At 35.2% G+C, this 25,238-nt stretch overlaps 1 protein-coding gene across 2 annotated transcripts in view; it reads right to left on the minus strand.

The window, feature by feature from the left end:
• Positions 1 to 25,238, minus strand: part of STRN (striatin) — a 111,326-nt gene that overhangs the window by 60,582 nt on the left and 25,506 nt on the right. For both annotated transcript variants that reach the window (XM_018055120.1, XM_018055119.1), the window contains exons 2-3: positions 10,408 to 10,511; positions 3,430 to 3,503 (exon numbers count right to left, since the gene is read on the minus strand). In XM_018055120.1, coding sequence (XP_017910609.1) covers positions 3,430 to 3,503; positions 10,408 to 10,511 — 178 coding nt within the window. The remainder of the gene's footprint in view (positions 1 to 3,429; positions 3,504 to 10,407; positions 10,512 to 25,238) is intronic.

The raw sequence follows: 25,238 nt of genomic DNA on the forward strand, positions 1-25,238 counted from the left end.
TGATCCCTGGGTTGGGAAGATCCCCTGGAGAAGGAAATGGCAACCCACTCCAATACTCTTGCCTGGAAAATCCCATGGACAGAGGAGCATGGTAGGTTACAGTTCATGGGGTCCTGAAGAGTTGGACACGACTGAGCTACTCACTTTCACTTTTCAAACCCAGCCTGCCACACTTATTCATTTATGTGTTGTGGCTGCCTTCAAGTTACAACAGCCGCATTGAGTAGTTGCAACAGGGAACAAATGGCCTACATATTACTATCTGGTCCTTTACAAAAAGTTTGCTGATCTGCCCTAGATTGTAGCCTATCCACTTGCTTTGATCCATTAGCTTCCTTCTGTCTTCACTTTCTTTCCTCGGCAGTCTTAGCTCAGAGTCTATCAGTTCAATCATTTGTTTGATAATGTCTCCAATTTTCTTGTCCCTTTATCCCTCCCTGAATCCAGCTGTTCACTATTTTCATTCTTATATTTTACCTAGGCTGCCAATTGTGCAGAGCAGCACTTCTATATAAACTCTGATGATACAACTCAATCAAATCCTTAGCTTTTCTCAATCCTACTATTTCTTAATAAGCTTGTCCTGTTGATTATTATTTTAAACCTTCTCCACTTTTCTTAAACCTCTGATGCATTTTTAGCAGGTAATCCTGTCTCATACATACAGCTATTATGTTAAATACCCACCACTAGACCAAAACCCAAACCTATGGACCCATCACCTAACTTCCTACATTCTCTCTTGGTAACAATAAAAGACATGCATGCTTCTCCTGCTATTCTCCAGCTATGATCAGAATTTCTATTATTTCTTCAGATACTTTCACATTTTAAGTATCACTATTCTCTCTCCCTTTTATTAGTTCCTCCTCTAAGAAACATATCACTCACACTCTCTCTCTCTCTCTCTCTCACACACACACACACACACACACACACAGAGATACAAACAAACACACACTCTGTCTCTTCACTGACCCCACTGGTCCCTTCGGCCATTTCTACTTATACCTCGCCTTCACCTCCACAACCTCAGCTTCCTAAAAGGTTAACACACTTAGTCTTTACTTTCCATATATGGTCTCCATTTCTGCCCTCAACTCTCTCCCAAGGCTGTTCACAATAAAGTTTCCAGTGATCTCTGTGTCACTAAATCCCAGAGACACTCTTCAGACCCCAAGGCATTAATCTGTAATACTGAAGGATCCCTCCTTCCGGAAATCCTCTCTTCTCTTGATTTCCACTCTCCTGATTTTCCACATCCTAGTAAAATAATCCTCATCAGTTTCCTTTCCAAGTTTCTACTGTTCTACCAGTTTTCTAAATGCCACCATTCCTCAAGGCTCCATTTAGGTCCTCTTCTTACGCTGCGTAAGATCCCTTCCATCCCGTTGGTGTTGAGTGTCATCAGTACTGCTTATGCTCTGAAATCTACATATTAAACCCCTATATTTGGCTGGAGCTCCAGACTCACCTGCCCAACTGTATACCAGCTATTTTCATTTGACGGCCTAACAAATAAATCCAAAGGTGTACCCAGCATCTTCCAAACACAGTTTTGGTCTAGTTTTTTATACTAGAAGTGTGGGAGTCATCTTTGCATCTCCCTTTTTTAAAAAAACCCTCCATCTAAACAAGAACTAATATCCTGCAGATTTACTTTCTAAGTATTTCCTGAACACACCCACTTCTCTTCAACTCCATTTTTGGTACATTTGTCAAGGTAAACTTCCTCATTCGCCCAGGAGGTTGTAAAGTCCTCTAACCCGTCTCCCCATCTCCATTTTTCTCCTCTCTAACCCATCTTTCCAGTAGTCATGTATGGATGTGAGAGTTGGACCATAAAGAAGGCTGAGCACTGAAGAATTGATGCCTTTGAACTGTTACTGGAGAAGACTCTTGAGAGTCCCTTAAACTGCAAGGAGATCCAACCAGTCCATCCTAAAGGAAATCAGTCCTGAATATTCACTGCAAGGACTGATGCTGAAGCTGAAACTCCAATACTTTGGCCACCTGATGCGAAGAACTGACTCACTGGAAAAGACCCTGATGCTGGGAAAGATTGAAGGCAGGAGAAGGGGACAACAGAGGATGAGATGGTTGGATGGCATCACCAACTCAATGGACATGAGTTTGAGTAAACTCTGGGAGTTGGTGATGGATAAGGAAGCCTGGGTCCATGGGATCGCAAAGAGTCGGACATGACTGAGCGGCTGAACTGAATGGAACCCATCTTTCCTTACTGCTGACAGCATGATCTGAGAGAAAATCTGATCACCAAAAAACAACAAAAAAATGTCAGTGATCAATTGGTATTGCTCTAAATCTCAAGGATTCAATATTCAGCTGTGGGAACTTGTTAATAACATTACTACATTAAAGTGAACTACAAAATTGGCAGTGTATTAGGAATTATTCTGTTCTTTCAGACACTGTCAAACATAGAAATGGTGTGGTCAAATGGGGAGAATTTGAGTTTTGGCGTCAGAAAATCATATTCCCATTCAGATCCATATTCCCATTAATAGCCGTGTAACCCCTGGGGAAATTTCTCTACTTCTCTGAGTTTAAATTTCATACAAGTAAAATTAAAATAATATTACTTTTATTGAATAATTGCATTAAGTATTAAAGTTATTGTATATAAAGCCCAGCATGTGATAGTTATATCAGACGTTTGATCCAGGGATTTAAGCTGACATCATGTCAAAAACATACTCATCTGAAACGCGGTGATGGCTTTTCAACAATTCTTCTTACTTTTCCCTAACACCTACTAATATATTAGTCAATTATATTCCTTAATATCTTTACAAGTACTACTGTTGTGTTGTTCGATGGGGTGATGAGGAAGACAGGAGAAAGAAAAAGGAAGAAATAACACAAAAAGATAATAAATGCTTCAGCTGTTAAAAACACTGTCCTGGTTACAGAACGTCCTGTGGATAAAAAAGTCCAAAACAATTGTGCACCTGAAACTGAGGGATTAGACTTAAAGGATGAGTAATTCTCTTGTACTGAAAGAAAAAAAATCTCTTACCTCCATGGCTTATACTCTTTCTCTCAGGATTTCAAGGGCATGATGTACTTTGTATTACACATCTCAAAGTTCCCATTAAAATTGTGGGGACCCAGCAAGACACAGTTATGTTGGTGCATGTTACCCCATGAATTCTGATCCTTCCAGTAAGTGCAGAACATAAGCAGAAAATGGGGGACTGCAAGAAAGGGGATGAGGGGAAAGGAAGGAAGGTGGTGGAAAATGATCTAAGTGACACTAAGAGATTAATGCCCAAAGATAAGCAGGTCAGAAAAAATAACTATATGCAAATAATTAGAAATTAACTTGCAGTTATAAATACTGTTGCTACAAAATACTGGATATTAATTTCTTTTTAATTACTTAAACTTCCTTTAAAATTAGCTTACCAGAATCATAGCTTGGAGGCTTCATATCTCCCTGATTCAATTCTGTCCCATATTTCAACTTGTGGTATTTGGCTCTAACAAAGAAATAAGAAAATACAAACCATCTTAAAACACAGTTAAATGAACCTTAAGATATGTAATAGGAGTAGTCATCAGTATGCAGCAGTCCTGACTAACTTTTAACTGTTCAAAGCCTTCCACAGTATCAAAGTCTTAATATAAAAGTGCTTCCCGTTATCATTTTGCTGTTATACCATCAAGCTCTCTCTGTTACAACAAAAAAGTAATAACACTGAGAATGATAAATCTTGTTTCTATAATTATGAATGAACCATGTAACATTCTAGTTTCTGCAGTATTCAGATTTTCTTGAGGACCGCCAGAGTACAATTCTATCAAAAGCAATAGATAAGTCTGGATTGTGGAATAAACTTGAAAAAGACCAATCTTTCTCAAAATTGAGCTTTTTTTTCTTTAAGAAAAAAAGGTCACCCATAACACGCTGCACTGTCAGGCAATTATGCTTTGCCAAGTACGCATTAGAGTGAACGATCCAAAAGAGGGAGGAGGAATCAGCTCGAATTATCAGTGTTGAATAAGACATTCTAGAAGAAATAAACATACTTTTTAACAGTAAAGGTATCTTTTGCCTTTTTAAGATGAAGTCAGGAAGAACTGTGAACAGGAATGTTTTCTTTTAAAAGTTAACTAGATGTTATCATCTCTGATTCATCTGATTTAACCATCTCAGATTGAACCATCTAAGATGAGAAAAATAATCCAAGTAAGGTACAAAATTAAAAGGTAAACTAAAAATGAACCATATTTAAGGTTGTATATTTTTACTTGCTTGCTTCCCCCAAATATTGAGGCTATTACAATATTCAATATAATAAGACTGGGATAAAAGCAACAACAATAATAATTGGAAAAACCAAATAATAAAGAAGGAATAAGGGCTCCCCGTGTGTTGCCAGTAGTAAAGAACATGACTGCCAGTGCAGGAGACATAACAGACTCGGGTCTGATCCCTGGGTCAAGAAGATCCCCTGAAGGAGGGCATGACAACCCACTCCTAGTATCCTTGCCTGGAGAATCCTATGGACAGAGGAGACTGGTGGGCTACAGTCCATAAGGTCGCAGACAGTTGGAAGAGACTTAGCACACACAATGGAACAGAGTTAGCATGCACTCATGCACGTAAGGGCAACTAAAGAGCCAAATTTGTAAGTTATTTTTTTCTTTATAAAAGACTAACTGAGCATTTACTTTAAAATTTTTATATTTCAAGAAAAGGATAAATAAAATGAAAATCATTTGCTCAAATGTGTAAAATATTGGAATTCTTCACCCTATTTTGAATTAATTATTTTTCAGTCATAGCAGAAAAAAAACTAAAATTTTACAGAGGGAAATGTTAAGAAAATCTCTGAAAATTACAGATAACTGATGTTCTATTTCTTAAGGCAGGTGGTGGGTAATTAGTATATTTTATATTAATCTTTATATATTTTGCATACATATGAAAAGTTTTTTGATAATATACACCCACTAAAAAGAAAAAAGAACATCTTTGTGTTCAAGTATGGGATTGAGCTTTAGACTTAAGTTAAAAAAAAAAAAGCACAAAATACTGTGTGTGTCTATGTGTGTGCGTACATTTCTGTGTGTTTTATATGTGCGTGTTATGGTTTTTAAATGTAATGGTCAATCTTCAGATTTTTCAGAAATGTACTTCATCTACCATAAGATGAAGTAACAATAGCTCCTATAAGTCAACATAGCAATTAAAAGTAACTGGCCTGAAGACAGAATAAAAGCAGTAATGAAGTTTTATGGAGTTAACTTACATATTTTTGTTTTATATATGTATATATTTATATACACATAGATATATGAAAAAAAATTTCAAGCCCAAAATGCTGCACTATAGTGCATCCTAGTGGTCTTGGGAAAAACTACAACAGAGCTTAAAGAAAAGGGAATAGAAAATATTCTATACAATGTATGTAACAAAACACTATGAATAACATTTCAAAAAAAATTAGATAAAGACAAAATAAAGAACTGCTGTGTTTGCTACAAGCCGCGTTCCCATTAATCAGGGTCTCCTTACTGAATTGTTAAATTCACTGAAAAACAATTTACTCACAGAACTCAACTTAGTAACATTTCTTTTGAAGTCAATATGCTAAAATACCTTTCCACTTATATTATTTCCCATTGTTTTAACCCTTCATCTCACTGTTAACAATTTTCTTGTTCTCTAATCTTTTTCTATCTATATCTGACTCCACGTTAAACAGTAAATCTCATGCCTAAGAACTCTACATTTGATACACAGCTACACCTCCCAACTGCCTTTACTGGATAAAACTGCATGAAAATCATATAATTATAATATATTAAAGATATTAATGACATCCCATTACGATTTTGTTTCAAAGTCAATTATTACATATGATATGCTTGGAATATAACACAGCATTCCAACCACACTTTAACGTTGACACTTAAAAATAATTTGATTAAATCCAACAAACTGTTATTAAATTATTATGACAGATACTGCACTTATTGGCTGCTGGGAATAATGTGCAGCTTATAGTTGCTTAAGGGAAAAGGTAAGGAGATGAAGAAGAGACAGAAATGTAAATAAATAACACTGTGGATAAGAACTATTAGTTATATCAAATGTTACACAAATTCAGATAAGGGATTATCTAATTCTGTCAAAGGTCCTGACAGTAGTCAAGGACAGCTACCAAAAAGAAACCTCAAAACCTGCAATCAGTTTTACAATCAGACAAATGGATTGATGAAGAATGTATTTTGGTCAGAAGAAACATCTTAAGAGTAGGGGGTGGGGGTGTGGAAAACCAGTGTGTGTGTGTGTGTGTGTGTGTGTGTGTGTGTGTGCGTGCGTGCATGTGCGCGTGTGCGTGTGCGTGTGTGTCAGTATAGAACTTTCTGAAAAAACCTGAGGTTATACCTTGTGTGTTCTTGGAAAATTATATGTAATTTTTTCATTTTGTAAATTTTATCACCCTTTAAGGAATGCTCTGTTAAACCCACACTAGGTGAGTAATCCTTCTGTAATGTTCAAGATTCAGTTTTACTTAACTGTGGACCTTTTTAAGTGGGACTAGTTAGAAAATCTATAACCAGCAACTCAAAACCATGATCCTTAGTTGGGTTTTTACAGGTTAAATGACAAGATGCCCAGAATTTGCTCTAAAATAGATTGAGATAAGGCAAGACCGACAAAAATGTTAACTGTTGAGGCTTGGAGGTGTATATAAAAGATAGTAGTCTCTGTATGTCTGTGTTTCAAATTTTCTGCAGTTAAAAAAAAAAAAACTGGCTTAAGGCATTAGAAAAAATAATTTCAAAATGAAAAGAACTGAAATGCTTTATAGCTCTAATTTTTAAAAAAAATTACTAGGTAGTATAAAAATAATTTCACAGTGAAGAGAACTTAAATGTTTAAGAGCACTAATTCACAAAGAATTTTTTTAATTCCTTAATTTATTACACACTTCAGTGGTGCCATACATTAGGAGATTATTCCCGATGTAATGGCATGAAGTTCATGAAGTTCCATGAACTTCAAAAGATATGAAATCAGGGATACTTTTCCAGGAGAATCCCTTTAAATTAAAAAACAAGGAACAATCTTCCCTAGACTCAGCCACCAGCTGTTTATCTTCTCTGTTCTCCAAAGTCAAACCACTTGAAAAAATAAACAACACTGTCTGTCTCCACACTATCCATCCTTCTCACCTCTCAATCCCCTGTGATCTGGTTTATGTTCCTGCTACCTCACTAAAGCTGTTCTGGCAAGGACACCAACAAGCACCTAACGGGCAAGTCCAGAACTATTTTCAGTATACAACTTGTGATTTGTTTGGCATCTGCAATTGCCAAACTCCCACCTTCTCTAGCTTGCTTCCCATTCACTGCTTTCTCCTTCCTTCCCCACTGCTCTTTGGTTAGTGCTTCTTTCTCTGTCTTTTCCTCAAACCACTCCTGCAACCGGCTCCTGCTACTTCCTGTTCCATGCTAGTTCTGTTCGTTTCAAAGTTCTTATAATTTTATCCACAATGTTAATGATTCCCAAGTACACATCTCTATTCATGAATCCTCTTCTATATCTGCTTTACTGCCCTCTTTATTTCTAACTCACTTTATAATTTTCAAACTTCTCTCTCAAGCCAGAAACCTAGAAATCATTCTTGAATTATCTTTCTTCTTCATCCCCAATACCAAGTCACCTCCAAATTTTATGGATTTTTTCTAGTTAAAATGTTTCATAGGGAATTCCTTGGTGATTCAGTGGTTAGGATTTGGGCTTTTACTGCCAGGGGCCCAGGTTCGACCCCTGATCAGGGAACTAAGATTCTGCAAACCACACAGTGCAGTCAAAAAATACAACATTAGAAGTAAAAAATAAAATGTTTCATAGTTGATGACTCCTCTATTCCAGCAGTTAATAAACCATTTCTCATCCTAAACTATTACAATTTTCTGGCCTCTATTAACAGATCTTTTCAGTTCATCCCCCAAACCAAGGTCAGAGTGATTTTCTAAAATCTTTTTAACACTATTCTATGCTTAAACCTTTCAACTGTACAACAAATAAATGCAATATATATTCCTAGACTAGACCCTGGAGAAGGCAATGGCACCCCACTCCAGTTAGGCTGCCGTCTATGGGGTCGCACAGAGTAGGACACGACTGAAGTGACTTAGCAGCAGCAGCAGCAGACTAGACCCTGGACCAGGAATAAAAAGTACTACAAAGATTGTTACCGGCACATTTGGTAGGAAAAAATGCTATAAAGATCATCACTGGATCGCTTCTGGGCCTTCTGACTAAGATCAAGTGTAGTAAGATCATCATTGGAACATATGAATATGGGCTATATTACATAACAGAACTATGTTAACATTAAATTTCCTTAATAATGAACTGTAGTTATTTAAGGGAAAGTCCTTGTTCTTAGAAGATACTCTCTTAAGTATTTAGTCTGCAAACAAGTAGCAAATGACTCTGCGGGAGGGGCGGGAGAGGGGGAAGACCCTGAGTATACAGAGAGAACATGATCCAAGTAAATACAGCAAAATGTCAACTGGTGAAATCTGGGTAAAGAGTATATAGTTTGTTCAACTTCGATTAGTTTGAGATTATTTTAAAATGAAATGTTTTTTAAAAACTTCCAATGTAAGACAGGAGTTTGAACTCCTTAGTTAGGCTCTTCATGATCAGGCTTTTGCCCACCTCTACCATTACAGCCCCTACCTTCCATACACAGTAATCACAAATTTGTAAACATACCATACTGCTTTGTCCCATGTCAAACAAACCATCTCCACGTCCTAAACCTCGGCAAACAGCTTATTTTTTATGATGCTGTTCCTGTCTCACCTCCTCTAATTACACCCTCCTTTCTACTTCCACAGGCTGCAGATCCAAATAACCACTCCCTTCTTTGTACCCTGGGTACCACTGTACCCTGTGCTGACTTCTTCCCATAGCATCTCACTTACTACACTGCACTTTTGTGATTTATGACTCTGCTTCCTGCTACTCTAAGCTGTGAAGGACAAGAACTGTGACTTGCTTGTTCCCAATTCCAGCACAGTACTTAAATTGGATGGATAGATTAATGAATATGCTATTGAGAAGGGAAACACACACGCACACGCACACATACACACCATAGCCATGTCCTTGGTTAGTTTAGTATTTGTATATTTTAATTTTTCTGACTTATAAGATAGTGTAATGTACTGGTAGAGTACAGGCTTCAGAAGCAGACAAACCAGAGGGATCCGAATCATAGCTCTACTGTAACTCTGCAACTCTAAGTTATTTAGTTTTTTAGTCTCAAGGTCTAATACACAGTAGTTAATAAATAGTTATTATTACTGTTCTTATGCTCTCTTTGATTATGCCTATCATTTAGATAGCTTAAAATCTCAGATATTCCCAAATTACACACTTTTAAAAGTGTTCTACCCCCCCCACCCCACCTTCCCAAAACAGCTTTCAATCAACCTCTCAAGGAATGAAAAGAACCACCAGTTTTTCACTAAGAGGCAATCTGTTTTCAGTCTCTTGTGCCATTTAAAATCCCACATGAAGGTAAACACAACTAATAAAGCTTTATAGCTCTTGATATTCATAAATATCATCTGCTAAATGTTATTTTATGGTGGTTTTTCAAACAAGCCATTCATCAATTTCAAAAAAAATGAAAAGGCCATGTGATCACAAACAAAGCAAAATACAGAATTTTGATATCACCTTTCAAGCACTCAATAATCTAAAACAAAGAACTGTCTCATGTTGCTGACAAAAATTCTAAAGACCATCTGCTAAAGCAAATACTTAATTCATATAAAAACTTCCAAAATTCTCATCCATGACCTATTGCCCTTTACCTGCAAGCCAAGTTTAGTTCTTGAGTATTTTAGACACTTAGCAGAACAGAAAGGTAAGATTCACTTCTGGAGAGATATGAATAGGTGATAGCAAAGGCTAAAAATATCAAAAAGAAAGATTCTCAACATAGTCTGCCAGAGCAGGTCTTTTCCATGGAAAATACATCAAACTGAATAATACCAGATGATAGGAAAAGGGATTAAGTATTATAGAAATTTCCTTTATAATTCAAAAACTACTTTAATTCTATGAAGAAATGGATATTGACATTCAGGAAGTATACACATTTCTTCAGAAAGGACAGAGTAGGGAGAAAAGTTGTTAAAATTTCTAAAACCATATACATCAGTTTTTGGTCATTATTACTAAACATACATTACCAAATTAACATATAGCAACCATTTTTAAATGTTTATTACAAATACTAGTTCCTAAATTCAAACAGAACACATTAAAATTTGAACCTGTTTTAGGAGTAACAGAAAAATTATTCCAGTAAGAGAACACTACCTTCCATTTTACTGAATTACCTTTCCTGTTTAAGAGCATATTCCAGCATTTTGATTCTTCTCACAAGATCCTTCTTTAAGTTTTCTTGACCTTTCCTTTCCCCCTGAAGAAAGGCAATCTGGGCCTGAGTAAGGAAAAGAAAGACAAAATGCAGTTTAGATGAAATAAACTTTTAAAACCTCAGTTGAAGAACCTTTGGAAGACAAAAAAATTAAATATAAAAACATTTCTTTTTACATATCTGTCACAAAGTAAACAGAAAGGCACTGGTTGCAAGGGGTGGAATGCTTAACTTTTTTTCTTTAAAGGACATCTATATGCATTTTACTTCAGACTACAGATGTTAAGACAACCAACACAAGTGCAGACACATGCAAAATACAGTACAGTCTGCTCAAGAGTTTGCCTTCTAAGGCACTGAGGGGTGTTCTCCTTTATAAAAAATGAAGACGGAGAACTACCACAAGTTGTACTATTCCGCTTTTAGGTATATACCCGAAGAAAATACAAACACTAATTCAAAACACTAATAAGCATCCCCATGTTCACTGCAGCCATTACTTATAACAAATAGCCAAGATATGGAAACTAAGTGTCCATTGACAGAGGGCTACTGAAGATATGTATTCATACGTATATGTATGTATGTATATGTATAACACACACAACTGAATACTACTCAGCCATAAAAAAATAAAATCCTGTCATTTGCAATAATATAGATGAACCGCAAGGATAGTATGCTAAGCAAAGTAAGTCAGATAGAGAAAGACAAAAGCTGTATGATTTCACTCACATGTGGAATCTTACAGAAAATAAAGATGAACAAACAAAACAAAAACGAATACAGAAATACAAAGAAGAGATCTGTGGTTACCAGAGGCGAAAAGGGTTGGGGACAGGCAACAAGAGTATAACAGGCCAACTGTATGGCAATGGATGGTAACTGGACTTGTGGCAGTGATCATTTTGCAGCATTTACAGATATTGAACTATAATGCTGTACACCTGAAACTTACACAGCTTATTTTCAGAGTGAAGATGAGGAAAGTGGGTAAAGCAAAATCATGAGTTCTTATAATAAGCCTTGTAAATTAAGAGTTCTCAGAGCTTCACCATCTACTTAAATTTTATGATGGATTCCTTGTCTCCAGAGACTTTGTCCTGAACATCTACAAATAAGGAATAACTGCCTTTTCTCAATCCCCACCTTTAATCCCACCCCATTTAGATTCGATATGCAGGGGTAAAGAAAGTGAAAGGTGGGAAAAGGAAAATCAGAGCCAGTGGCCCTCCATAGTTCCCTGGCCCCTCCCAAGTATCACTAAAGAAGAAAGAAAAAAAAAAAAAAACCCTACATTTTAACACAAATAAATTGTAATACTCTCATCTTCAGTCAGACAAAAGGGGACAGGAAAGAACAGTAGTTCAGAGTAACTAAAAAATACATTTAGAACTGAAATAATACCTTCTACTTAAGGAATTAAAAACTATGTTGCAAATACTAACCTGTTAAGGTAACTCATAACACCACTAGCAGTGTGGCAGGAGATCTATCTACTTAAAGGCCCTCAAAGACAGCTATCAGTTTCACTATTCTCACATTCTTTCCCCTCTTATTTCTATTATATTAACTCAGATAATGTTATTTATATATCCACAGTGCTTTCCATTTAAGTAAGCAAGACATTACATTTAATGATGGATGGACCTTACAATATCCTTAAGAAATTGTGGATGATCCAACTAAAGGTTTGGTGAATGACCATCAAACTTCTTAGTTTAAATGACACCCATTTCTCTTTTTTCAGTACCATAATAAACATAAAATCCAACTCACTGAGCTTCTTATAACCTTGAGAATGTAGGTACTGTCATGGTTTTGTTGTCATTTGAACAAACTCTTAAAATTTACATTGCAGTTACTAGAAGGATTATTTTTATCCTATTGAAATATGTAAAAATAGGCTAAAGATGATTCAATTGTATACAAAGAGGAAAATGTATCAAATATCTGTAATATCTATACTAAAAAATCATAAAACTTTTTGAAATTATTTGTTCTACAATGAGATTATTTTATATAAGCAGAGTAATAATACATGCATTAAAGTGGCAAAAATGAATGTCCTTCAAAAGTGCTTATTTGGTTAAATAGTGCTTTGGTTAAATAGTGCTTTGGCCTAGAAGACAGTCTTCAAAGTGGCTTTAATAAAAAAATAATAATAATTTAACCAGTATAATCTAATAACCAAAATAATTTTTTAAAATTACCAATTTCTTCCTTTCTATCCCATTTGACTAGTTCTATATTTCTGGCACCATTCTGTATTTCTGTCCTGGGTGATTCTGACACTGCAGCCTCTAATACTCAAAATCTTTACTGTGACTCATTCCCCAACCCACCAACTACTTCTTATATTTCCAGGATACTTGCTTCCCCATCCTCCTATCAATTCACATACTGGACTAATTAAATATTTAATACTAAAAGACTCAGAATTACTGAAAAGAAAGACTACAAAGAAGATGGAGGTGCCTGGAAAAGGCAGAACAAACAAGAATAATGGAAATACCTGTGATAGTTCCTAGTGATCAAAGAATATCTCTGTGACATTTCTGCCACAGATGCAAAACCTGAAATCAATCATATGGAAACATCAAGCAAACTCAAGTTGAGGGGCATTTTATGTTAACATTCTTATAATCTTCAAAAGTGTCAGGTCATAAAAGTCAAAGAAAAACTGTTTCAGATTAAAGGAGATTAAAAAGACCTGAAAACCAAATGTAATACATGATTCTGTTCTAGATTTGGCTATAAAAGGACATTGTTGGGAAAACCGGCAAAATATGAATGCGATCTGAGGATCAAACGGTAGTAATACATCAGTGTTAATTTCTACATTTTGATGGCTATGTGTGGTAGTTACACAGGATAGTACTTGTCTACAAAAAACAAACACTGAAGTATTTGGTGGATGGCAAGAGGTCATCAGGTTGCCTGGCACCTTGCCCTCAAATGGTTCAGAAAAAAAACTTATTTGTACTGCCCTTCCAACTTTTCTGTCAACAGGAGATTTTTTGTTTTTGAAAGAAACACTATGCCAACTTCCTTAATATGATAAGACACAGTTAAATTCAAAAGCCAGTACCAAGTGTAATAGAGAAACCTAAGAAGTAATGACCATCAGGAACAAAACAAGGATGTCCATTTCTTACCACAAATATTGAACATTGCTCTGGTGGTGGCCACTGTCATTAGTCCAGAAAGAAATAAGGTTTGGAAAAAATGAAAATTAATTTAAAAAGATGCATGCACCCCAATGTTCATAACAACACTGCTCACAACAGTCAAGACACGGAAAGAATTCAGTGCCCATCAACAAATAAATGGATAAAGAAGATGTGGTGTGTATATACATACATCTACAGACAGAGCAGTATTCCATATATATACGTATGATACACTGGAATACTACCTTGCCGTAGAATGACACTCTGCCATTTGCAGTAATAGGGATGATCCTGGAAAACACTATGCTTAGGAAAATAAGTCAGAGAATGACAAGTACTGTATGATATCACTTGTATGTGAAATTTAAAAAATAATACAAACGAATGTATATGCAAAACAGAAACAGACTCACAGATACAGAAAACAAACTTGTGGTTACCGAAGGGGAGCGAGAGGAAGTGGGGAGGGACAAATTAGGGGAATGGGATTAACAAACTATGTATAAAATAGGTAAGTAAGACTATATTGTATAGTACAGGAATTACAGTCATTATCTTGTAATAACGTAAATGGAGTAAAATCTATAAAAATGCTGAACCACTATGTTGTGCATCTAAATAGAATACTGTAAATCAATTATACTTCAATTAATAAAAAATAAGTTTACAAATTAAAAAAGGAAATAAAATCATAAAATCCAAGAAAAAAATAGACTATATATTATTATAAAAATATGGGAATTTCAGTAATAACTACATATAAAAATAATAAACTGAAACCCATGGGCTTCTATAAAAACAACCAGTTAGATGATATAATGAATGAAAACAATTACATTTATAATAACAAAGCGATAAGATTAGAATAAACCTTACAAGAAAAAAAAGAGGTATAGAAAGATTAAACGCTACTGAAGAGCATAAAAAAATAACTTGAACAAATCAGAAGCAAAATCGTGTTCTTAAACAAGAAGCCTCTGTATTACAATTTTATTTTTCCCTAAATTAATTTTATAAAATTATGCAAGCCCAATCAAAATACAAATACAATGTTTTTAAAAACATCACACATGATGAGCCTAAAGTACATATATAAAAATAAATAAGCAAGAAAAAAAAATTCCAAAGCTCTGAAATATTTTAAAACATATCATCATTTACAGTCACTTATAAAGTGGTAATGATGCACAAAAACACATACCTATGGTACAGACAATCCAAAAACAAACCCAAATACATACAGAAATTTAATATAAATTAAAGGTAACACTGCACATCATTAGGGAAAATGTAATTATTCAATAAATGTTGATGGCAGCCATCAGGAAATTATTTCTCATATCAAAACAAATTGCCAAAAGGATCAAAAACTTAAAGGAACCCAAAAGTATTAAAAGAAAAGGCAGAGTTTGTTCTGTTCTAATAATCTCATGGAATGTCTTCTTGAAAATAAGACAAAACCCAAAGTCATAAGAAACTAATAAATTTCAACTCAAAGACAAAATTTATATATGGTAATTTGAAAGTTGCTGAAAAACTATAACAAATAAGACCATTTCTTTTTGACAAAATGTCAAAACAAAATCAGAGAAGTAGTAATGCCACATATCACAAGAGTTTGTTTTTCCTTATATATAGAGAGCACCTACAAATTAATAAGAAAAAGATCAAGAACAGGAAAAAAACACAAAGAACATGTTGATAGAAAGGAAATACAAAAGCTCAAACATATTAAAAAGATGTCCACTCTCACAAGAGAAATGCCAATTAAAATTATAATCACATTTCTCCTTTTCATCAGCTTAATAAAGCTCAATAATTAGGTAATATGTTGGGAAAAAATGCAACTGCATGTTGACTGTGACAGTGTTAAATCAGTTTCACCACCACTGTGGACAATCTGAACAAGTAGATAAGGTATGAATATAGCTTTTAAGTGTTACAAATAAAGTATTTGTAGTACAAGTAAAACTAACAGTAATGGCATGTATTTTTCAAAAGAAGATTTTGGAATTATCTTCAAGGAAAATAAATACTTAAAAATTCCATAAGTTTTTTATACTGTGTACCTAAAAACAGGCCTCTAATTTCCTAACTGTTAGAAACAACAAAAAACCAACAGTAACTAGATATTTTACAACTTAAGTCTATGTGATAAACAGGAAACTTGTTTTTATTATTTTCAATTCTAATTTGTCAAAAGGATACATATAAGGAATATAAATCTGCTATATCTAAGTAGGTTTACCTGCATACATGAGAGTATCTAATAACTAAATTATTTTAAATAGTTTTTGAGACCATTTAAACTATCCTGTACTCTAAAATTCTACAGGGTTAAAATTTAAAACTGAAATCACTGAAAAGTATATTCAAAAAGAAATGTACAAAACATATTAGTTTGGGTTGGCTATTTTTCAATTGTTTTTCTGTCATATGCTATTGGAAAGAAAGAACATTCACTTTTACAAAAATCTAAAGTGCCAAAAGACAACTGATACAAGTTTCTGTCAACAGAGCACAAACTCACAAACAACAGGAGAAATACATGAAAAGTAAAAGTTAATAAAATAGTTTACTTAAGCTAAAGAAGAGCACACAGTGAAGTTTCAACAATCTGCTCTATACTGACATCTTAATGTCTTCTATAAATTATACCTATTTCCTCTGAGACGCTTTGGACTACATTATTCTCGTGCATCTAGGCTGCTAGTTGTTTTTCTCCGGGCATACAGTCATCACCTCTAGTTGGCCCTTTCTCCTAAAGACAGTGTCATCACTTGGCAGCATCTAACTTCAGCATCAGAATCACCTAGAGGACGTGTTGAAACACACATTGCTTGGGCTGGCCCCTTCCTCATTTCTGATTCAACAGGTCTGGAGTGGGGCCTGAGAACATGCATTGTGATTAAGTATCACACATTACCAGGTGATGCTGATGCTGCTATTCTGGGACAATACTTGGAGAACCACTGACCTACACCATCTGTGACATAGTTAGAAGGCCAAAAATAAAGCAAATAGGCTGCTAAAGAGCAAGTAACTGAGCTGTCCCAGAACCCCAGCTCTTTACAGAGAACGATGAAGTCTTATAAATGTCCTCAGGCTGACAAACAGGTACACACTAGCTTTTTGATTCTCTTCCAAATTCCTTCTGTATGACTGTATTTCTAGCAGTCTCTTTATAAGAAAATAAAATCAACCATTTTCATTCAGTTTAATAACATTTGTGGGGAATACCTACCACCCATCACAGTTCAAACTGCCATAAAGGAGAATATAGGAAAGACAAATAAACCAAGCTGCTACTCATAGTGCACTTTTAATTCAGTTTGGGTACAACACCAGTACACACATATACAAACAAACAAACGTATATATAATATACACACACATATTCCATATATATTCATAAGATGAAACATTGGAGGCTACTAACAACTGGGGATTCGACTCAAATATTCACATTTATTCATTTGACAATATTAACTGAGCATTTATTATTGTTGTTGTTGTTCAGTTGCTAAGACGTCTCTGGCTCTTTGTGACCCCATAAACTGCAGCACACCAGGCTTCCATGTCCTTCACTATGTCCTGGAGTTTGCTCAGACTCATGTGCATTTAGTCAGTGATGCTGTCTAACCATTTTCATCTGTACCAGGACAGTTACTGGCACTAGGGCTACGGTAGTGACAAAGCAAGTAAAACCGAGCTCACAGTTCAGTGGCTGAAACATGTATGCTGAATAGCATATGTTGTATGCAACTAGAATCAGAACCTCTCACAAGCAAAAGCAGCAAATATAAAAAATAAACACAAATAAAATACAGTGAGATGCCTATTAATTCTGGAGTCAAGTACAAAACTGATGTATAACTCAAAAACTGTATTTTAACCTGGTATTAACTCTACAGCTAGCTTTATCTTTAACAAACTGTGAGTTCCTTAAAATTTTCCTCATAAAGTTTCTGTGCCATTATTTTTATTTACCTAACATTTCAAGAAAAATGGGGTGGATTTTTTGTTTTTCACCACTCTGCTAAACACAGTATGTAGCTAATCTCATTTAACTGGGACTATCACACAATTAAAATGTTTTCTTTTATCATTAAAATTTTTAAGTGTTTATGATTTATCTCATTTCCAACCAAATTATAATCCCCTTGAAGACACGCCCCCATTCATGCATTCAACAATTATCCACTTAATGCCTTCTATGTGCCTCCCACTTGACCTGTATTAGGATATAAAGGCAGGATCTCTGCATTCTACTAAATTATAATTCTACTGAGTACAGTACCTACTAAACAAATAGAAAAAACTGTTCTGTCCCAAAGGATCTTAGTTATTCAATGTTATCTGATTAAAAAGATAAAATTTTAGTCATAGTAAATGATAAAGATAATAATAAACTAGAAGTATAAAAAATTCCTATAAGCCACAAATTGTTTTCCACATAGCTTTGAAAAAATTTTCAATTCTTAGTTCTTTCAACTACCACACTGTCACTATGAAATGTGAACTGCAACTTCTATCATTAAAACAAAAGGTTCTGATATTAATATATGAAAATTATAAATATTAAATATTCAGGCAAAAGCAAACAGAAAATATAACAGAATCAATTTCTTAAAAAAACTTAGGATGCCAAACCCCTTGAATGAACACGTTTAAGCCTTTCTCTCGTCTTTCACATGTAGGTAAAATCTTCCTGTTTACTTATATTACTGTTTTACCTCTGAAAAGAATATAAGCAACCAGTTGTCCAAGACAGGTTTTTATCTTTTACTGTCTTCTGATAGTAAAAATATGCTATCATTATTCTAGTAATAACAGAACCCAAGTTTACGGATTGGATTGCTTTTTTCCCCTCACCACAACAATAAATTATATATAATCTTTTTTTATAATGACAAATAGCACATAATTGCAAGAAAATTATGTGAGAATAAAGAAGAAATTCACGATCATGAAACACATATTTGGTGAAACATTAATAGTCACTAAGCGATTGAACTAGCAATTTGGCCTAACTATTGACAGAACCATCCTATAAATAATTAATATTACACACACAGATAAAATGCTTATACATATTGAATAGGACTTAGAAAACTATGCATTTAAAAAAAAAAAAAAAGAAAACTATGCATTTGTGAGTGATTAATAAGCAATTTTCCAATATGCTGATGAAACCACTATAAACAGATAATTATAAAAAATATATTTGAGAAAGTCTGGTGTCCTCTACTACCAGTTTTTATGGAGTCATTGCTACCTTAACTCTTTTTCATACAGTCTTCCTTTATCTATTGCTTATCAAGTTTATTAACCTCCATGTCTGCTGATTCAAATTTAATTCCAGAAGATAATGCTGAATATCTATTTGTTCTTGCAGGAAACATTTAAACTAAAAAAAATACTTCATTTTTCCAAAATAAAAAGAAAACAGCAAAATTTTTTTATTTTCTAAGTATACCAGAGCTGTTGCTGTCTTTTTTAAAATAATGTAAGTATCACACAGGAACACATTCCTTTTCTGTAGCCACTTAGGGACCTCCTGGTGCTTTTGTAGATCAAATACCTAACACATCATACCACATACCTTATCCCTGATAAGCAAAGGATAGGCAAAGATAATATTCAGCTTTTCCACTATGGCTTACAAAGCACTTTCAAGTACCTATCTTGGTATTATGTATCTTATTATAGTTCTTCACAGGTTTAATATGATCCAGGAATCAAAGATTCCAAAAAAAGCATTCAATATCTAGTGTTTCTAAAGTTCATTTGTCACTTAATAATGGCAAATCATTTGACCTAAGTTTTCATTTCCTCATTAGTAAAAATGCTGATAATATCCCCAAACTCAGAATGTTACTGTACAGTTTAAACTACGTAATGTTTACGAAAGGGTCTAGCACATTTTGGTACCTTTCAAAGGGCCTATTTATTTCCTACCAAAAACCAAGTCAAAAAAAAAGAGAACTACATGTAAAAAAGCAGTAAAGATGATTCAAGATGACCCCACCACCACCACCATTAATATAGTAATTAAAAAAAAAACTGCTTGGACAAATGTGTATTTGAACTATTCAAGAAGAAAAAAAGAAATAATTAAAGGAAAGGAAAAAGTACTGGTTTTTTCCCCAAAGGGAATGATGTGTATCTAGAACACCCAAGGAAACTAGAAAAATTAAAAAATCACGGACGAATTTAGCTAAGTGGCAGTATATAAAATAAATCCATAAAACCAGTAGCACGCCATTATTTCCTTTTACAAATAAAGGGCAACAAATAGTTACCCTCCAAAGTAACAAAAATAAAATCAAAAGACAGTTCACCAGGCTTTTCCATATGAAGTTTTCTAGATGGACTCAAGCCTTTGCTTCCTTTGCTCCAATTCAAGCTCACCAGAAATAATTTTTTGAATGCTAATTTGATTCCTCAGGTTCTCTATAGCAGTGCCTGGATAGAGGTTATAAGTCTTCTGGTCACCAGAAGGGCAATAACCACTGAAATTTAAAACAGATTTCATCTCTTGTGTACTTAGTTGCTGCTGCTGCTAAGTCGCTTCAGTCGTGTCTGACTCTGTGCTACCCCATAGACAGCAGCCCACCAGGCTCCCCCATCCCTGGGATTCTCCAGGCAAGAACACTGGAGTGGGTTGCCATTTCCTTCTCCAACGCATGAAAGTGAAAAGTGAAAGTGAAGTCGCTCAGTCATGTCTGACTCTTCGCGACCCCATGGACTGCAGCCTACCAGGCTCCTCCGTCCATGGGATTTTTCCGGCTAGAGTACTGGAGTGGGGTGCCATTGCCTTCTCCTAGTTACTTCTCTTAGTTACTAGGTCTCAATTTCCCAAGAATCTGAAGCACTTAGGATGCAATAATAAAAGGTCTGAACCATATAGAGCAGAAGACCAAACGTTGAGATAACGGGTAACCTTCTCCCATGCGCAGCCTGTCCATGTTGCTCTAGGGCATTTCGCTTTCATGTAACACTATGTATTAGCAGCACACACTGAAAAGACAGTGACAGTAACAAATGAATAATATACAACGTATTCACTTAAATAAGGATAAATATATACTTACAGAAAAAAAAAATATATTTACAGAAAACTGTAAAACACTCAAGAACAGAGCTGTCCTCCTGGACTTTCTGAAGAGATGGAAATTTCTATCTCTGTGCTGTCTGATACAATGAGATTCCAGAAAGATTAATAAATAAAAGCACTGCTCATGTTCCTGATTGGAGAAATAATTTAAGACAGCACTCATATCTAAGTAAATGTACAGATTTAAAGACACAGTAAAGTATTAAAAATCCCCTTGGGATAATTCACAGAACTTGATAGACATATGGCAAAATTCTCAGGAATCTGAAAATATGAATAATAAAGGAAATTAGAAGGAAAAAAAACTCCATATACTTCAGCATAGTCATGAGGCAAACACACACTAAATTTTAAAACATAAGACAGAAAGAATAGCTCCTTTCCAAGGAGAATTAAATAATTTTTTTAAAGATATAAACCCACAAGATCAAAGAGAATATAAAGAGGCCACAGGCATCAAGGGGTGATAGAAAACAGATGAAGAAAGGGTACTTACTTAGCAGCTCAGAAACCTAAGTACCTACAGAGGGAATTCAATGACAAGCTAGTAGATTTCCCCCAAAATACCTTGAACACTTCTGAAATTAAGAGGTATGAGATACACAGATGAACAGGTGTGTTACAGGGCTTTAAAAAGGTGGAAGTTAAAAGTATATGAAATGCAGTCAAACCTATTGGAGTCCATCCCTACTCCATGCAAGAAAGCAACTATTTCTAGCCCACCACTACAAGATACTAGACATTTAGTCTCTGAAGAAATGTAAACACAGAGGTCTTGACTCAGAATACCAGGTATAGGAGAGGGCAAGAATGGGGCAGTGACCAAAAAAAACCAAGATGACTAAGTGAAAGCTTTAAAGGTAAAACCTATAATCTACTTCCTACCCAGGTTCCTTCTACCTCTGCAGTTAGGCTCTCTATTCAAGGCAGGTAATTAGACTGCCATTTGCTAAAAAACAGAATACAACTCAGAGGAAAAAAGAAATTACTGTCATTTAAGTATGGCATTCAGGGGTCTTTCAACAACAATAAAAAAGCCATTTCACCTGAATCAGGTTATCCTTCAGTGAAGGCCTGATCATACTGTACTGAAAGCTCCATGTTAGATTCCTAGTCTAGAAACAGAGGACTTCCCACCCGTTTATGAGGGCTACATTCTTGAAAATGGTCCATCCTGACATTTAAAAAAAGTCTCTATCCAATAAAATATAGAGACAAAAACATAAGGATTAAAAGGAACACAAAGAAAACAAGACAATATAGACACAAAACAAGTTTTCAAAAGATCTCCAATGGTCTCAGAGAAATAACAGCTAATACTGCCTGGGTACTTCAGTTTATAGGTAATTATTGCACTTAATTTTCGTAGACTCCCATGAAGTGTTATTATTATCCCTGTTTAACCGATAAAGAACAATATGACATATAGAGGTTAGTTTGTCCGGGATTAATAAGCATAAACAGGATTCAGATCTGGTTCCAGAGCTAAAGTGAAGTGAAGTGAAGTCACTCAGTCGTGTCCGACTCTTTGCGACCCCATGGACTGTAACCTATCAGCCTCCTCTGTCCATGGGATTTTCCAGGCAGTAGCACTGGAGTGGATTGCCATTTTCTTCTCTAGCGGATCTTCCCGACCCGGGGATTGAACCCAGGTCTCCTGCATTGTAGATAGACGCTTTACTATCTGAGCCACCAGGGAAGCCAGAGCTAAACTTCTTAACAAATATACAATGCTTTGCTGAAACAAAAGATGATATTGCCTCCACAAAATAACAGGATGCTATCAAAATGTTTAGAGATCAGAACTTTTTTTTTTTGCAGTTAAGACTATTTTATTTGTGTAGTAAATTATATTTGGCCTCTAGTTAGATTTTTTGATAAATATTTTGGGGTTAGATGGATGAAAATTAGTAATCCTCAGTAACGCTGTCTCATCGTATGGGCCCCAATCTTATCTAATAGATTACTTGAACAGTTTGGTTTTTTCCTTCTTCCAGCTTTATTCAGATAAAATTGACATTGAGCACTGTATAAGTTTAAGGTGTGTGGCATAATGATTTGACTTATATACATCACAAAATGATTTTACAATAAGTCTAGTGAATATCTATCATCTCATACAGATATAAAATTAAAGAAGGAAATATTTTCCTTATAATGAGAACTCTTAAGATTTGCTCTCTTTTACATAACATATAGCCATGTAAATGATACTTAACATGTTGTACATTACATCCCTAGTGCTCATTTATCTTATAACTGGAAGTACCTTTTGGAAAACAAAACTCTTTGAAATGGATAAGTTGAAAGTCAAAATAGGAAAATAAAATATCAAGAGATACAGAGAAGGATTCTCTCACAAAACAAAAAAGGCAAAGAAATGGAAAACAGATAGACAAGGATAAGAAAGTAAAAAGATCAATCAAAAGGCCTAACACTCTAATAAAGAGAGAAACTGGAGAAAAGTCAGAAAAGGATATCAAGCAAATCATTCAAAAAAATTTTTTTTCTAGAAGTGAAGGACAGAAACAATCCTACCACCAACACAATGAATGCAAATTCACCACTTACACCAAAACCTATCATAAAACTTCAGACAACCAGGGATAATATTCCAAGACAAAAAAAATAGGACAAATATAACAGATAAGAATCAGAATAATATTGAGGCTACAATGAAATGAAACAATATATTCACATTCCTTCCAACCATCAGTCAATCATTTTCAGACATGTAAATTTTCTAAACAGTTCCTTCCCATACATCCTTCCTCAAGAGACTAATGATACCATTAAAATGAAAGGATAAACTAAAAAGACGAAAAAGACTTCAGAAAACAGCGGAGTTCCAACAATGGAGGGAAGCAATGAGTTCCAGGATAAGAGTTGATTTACAGGCCCCTAAAGAGCAATAGCCCACATTAGAGCAAGACAGGAAACTCCAGGAATAAGGTCGAGTTGTTTTTTTTTTTAAAAAAGGGGGGGACAGGAGGCTCCCCTGGTGGCTCAATGATAAAGAATCCAACTGTCAGTGCAGGAGACCAGGTTCGATCCTTGGTCTGGGAAGATCCCACATGCTGCAGGACAACTAAGCCCATGTCCACAACACAACTACTGAGCCTGCTCTAGAGCCTGAGAACCACAACTACTGAGCCCACAGATCGCATCTGCTGAAGCCCGAGCACTCCCGAGCCTGGGCTCTGCAAAGAGAAGGCGTGACGATCAGAAGCCTGTGCACCGCAACCAGAGAGTAGCTCCTGCTCCCCATAGCTAGAGAAAAGCCTGTGCAGCAACGAAGACTCAGCCCAACCAAGCAAAAAAGTACTGAAAACAGGGGAAGTGGGCCAGAAAAATTATCTGCTAAGTGTGATCACATGTAAATTTGTCTCTAAAAGCTACTGAAGTATGTGAATAGAGCAACACTCAAAGAAAATTAAACCATGGGGGAAAACGAGTTAATCATTAACTCTAAGGAAGCCAAAAACCTTCATAGGAAAAGAAAAAATCACAGTACACAATCTGGCTGTTCAGAAGTGGATATTACGTGTACATTCACATAATATAAACATTAACTATAAATACTGTGACATGCTGAAGAAAGTTGGTGAAACTGGAGTGGATAAGTGAAAGGGGATGATATAGCTAAGTTTTAATTTACTATACATGAAGTCTATAGATATTATTTAAAACAGATAAAAGAGGGAGTAGTTTAAGAACGTTGTCTTAAAACATGAATAAATAACAAAAAGAATAGTTAAAGAGTTTTTTAAGATGGTTGATTCTGCAGAGTTATACTTGGAGGGAGAGAATGCCGTATCAGGGAACCTGGTTTTCCCATTAGTACTACAGACAGTCCCTGACTTATGAGGGTTCAGCTTTACAATGGTAGGAAAGCAATATGCATTTAGTAGAAACCATACTTCACATTTTGAATTCTGATCTTTCCCCAGGCTAGCAATACTCTCATGATACTGGACAGCAACAACAGTCAAAGCTCTCAGTAAGTCATGCAATCACAAGGAGAAACAATGAATACACTTACAACCATTCGAAACTCAAGACAACCACTGTTTTTTCCTTTCAGTACTCAATAAATTACATGAAGTATTCAACACTGTATGATAAAATAGGCTTTGTGTTGGATGATCCTGCCCAACTTGCAGGATAATATAAATGTTCTGAACACATTTAAGGTAGGCCAGGCTAAAGGTATCATGTTCAGTAGGTTAGATGTATTAAATGTATTTTCAACATGGTACTTTCTTTTTTTTTAATTTATTTTAATTGGAGGATAATTACAATATCATGATGGTTTTTGCCATACATCAACATGAACCAGTCACAGGTACACATGTGTGCCCCCTCATCCTGAGACCCCCCACCAACTCCCTCCCTCAGTGTTATCCCAGAGCACTGGCTTTGGGTGCCCTCCTTCATGCATCGAAATTGCACTAGTCATCTATTTACAAATGGTACATTCCCAACCCACTTTTACCA

This window comes from Capra hircus, chromosome 11, assembly GCF_001704415.2.
Source record: "Capra hircus breed San Clemente chromosome 11, ASM170441v1, whole genome shotgun sequence".
NCBI lineage: Eukaryota > Metazoa > Chordata > Mammalia > Artiodactyla > Bovidae > Capra > Capra hircus.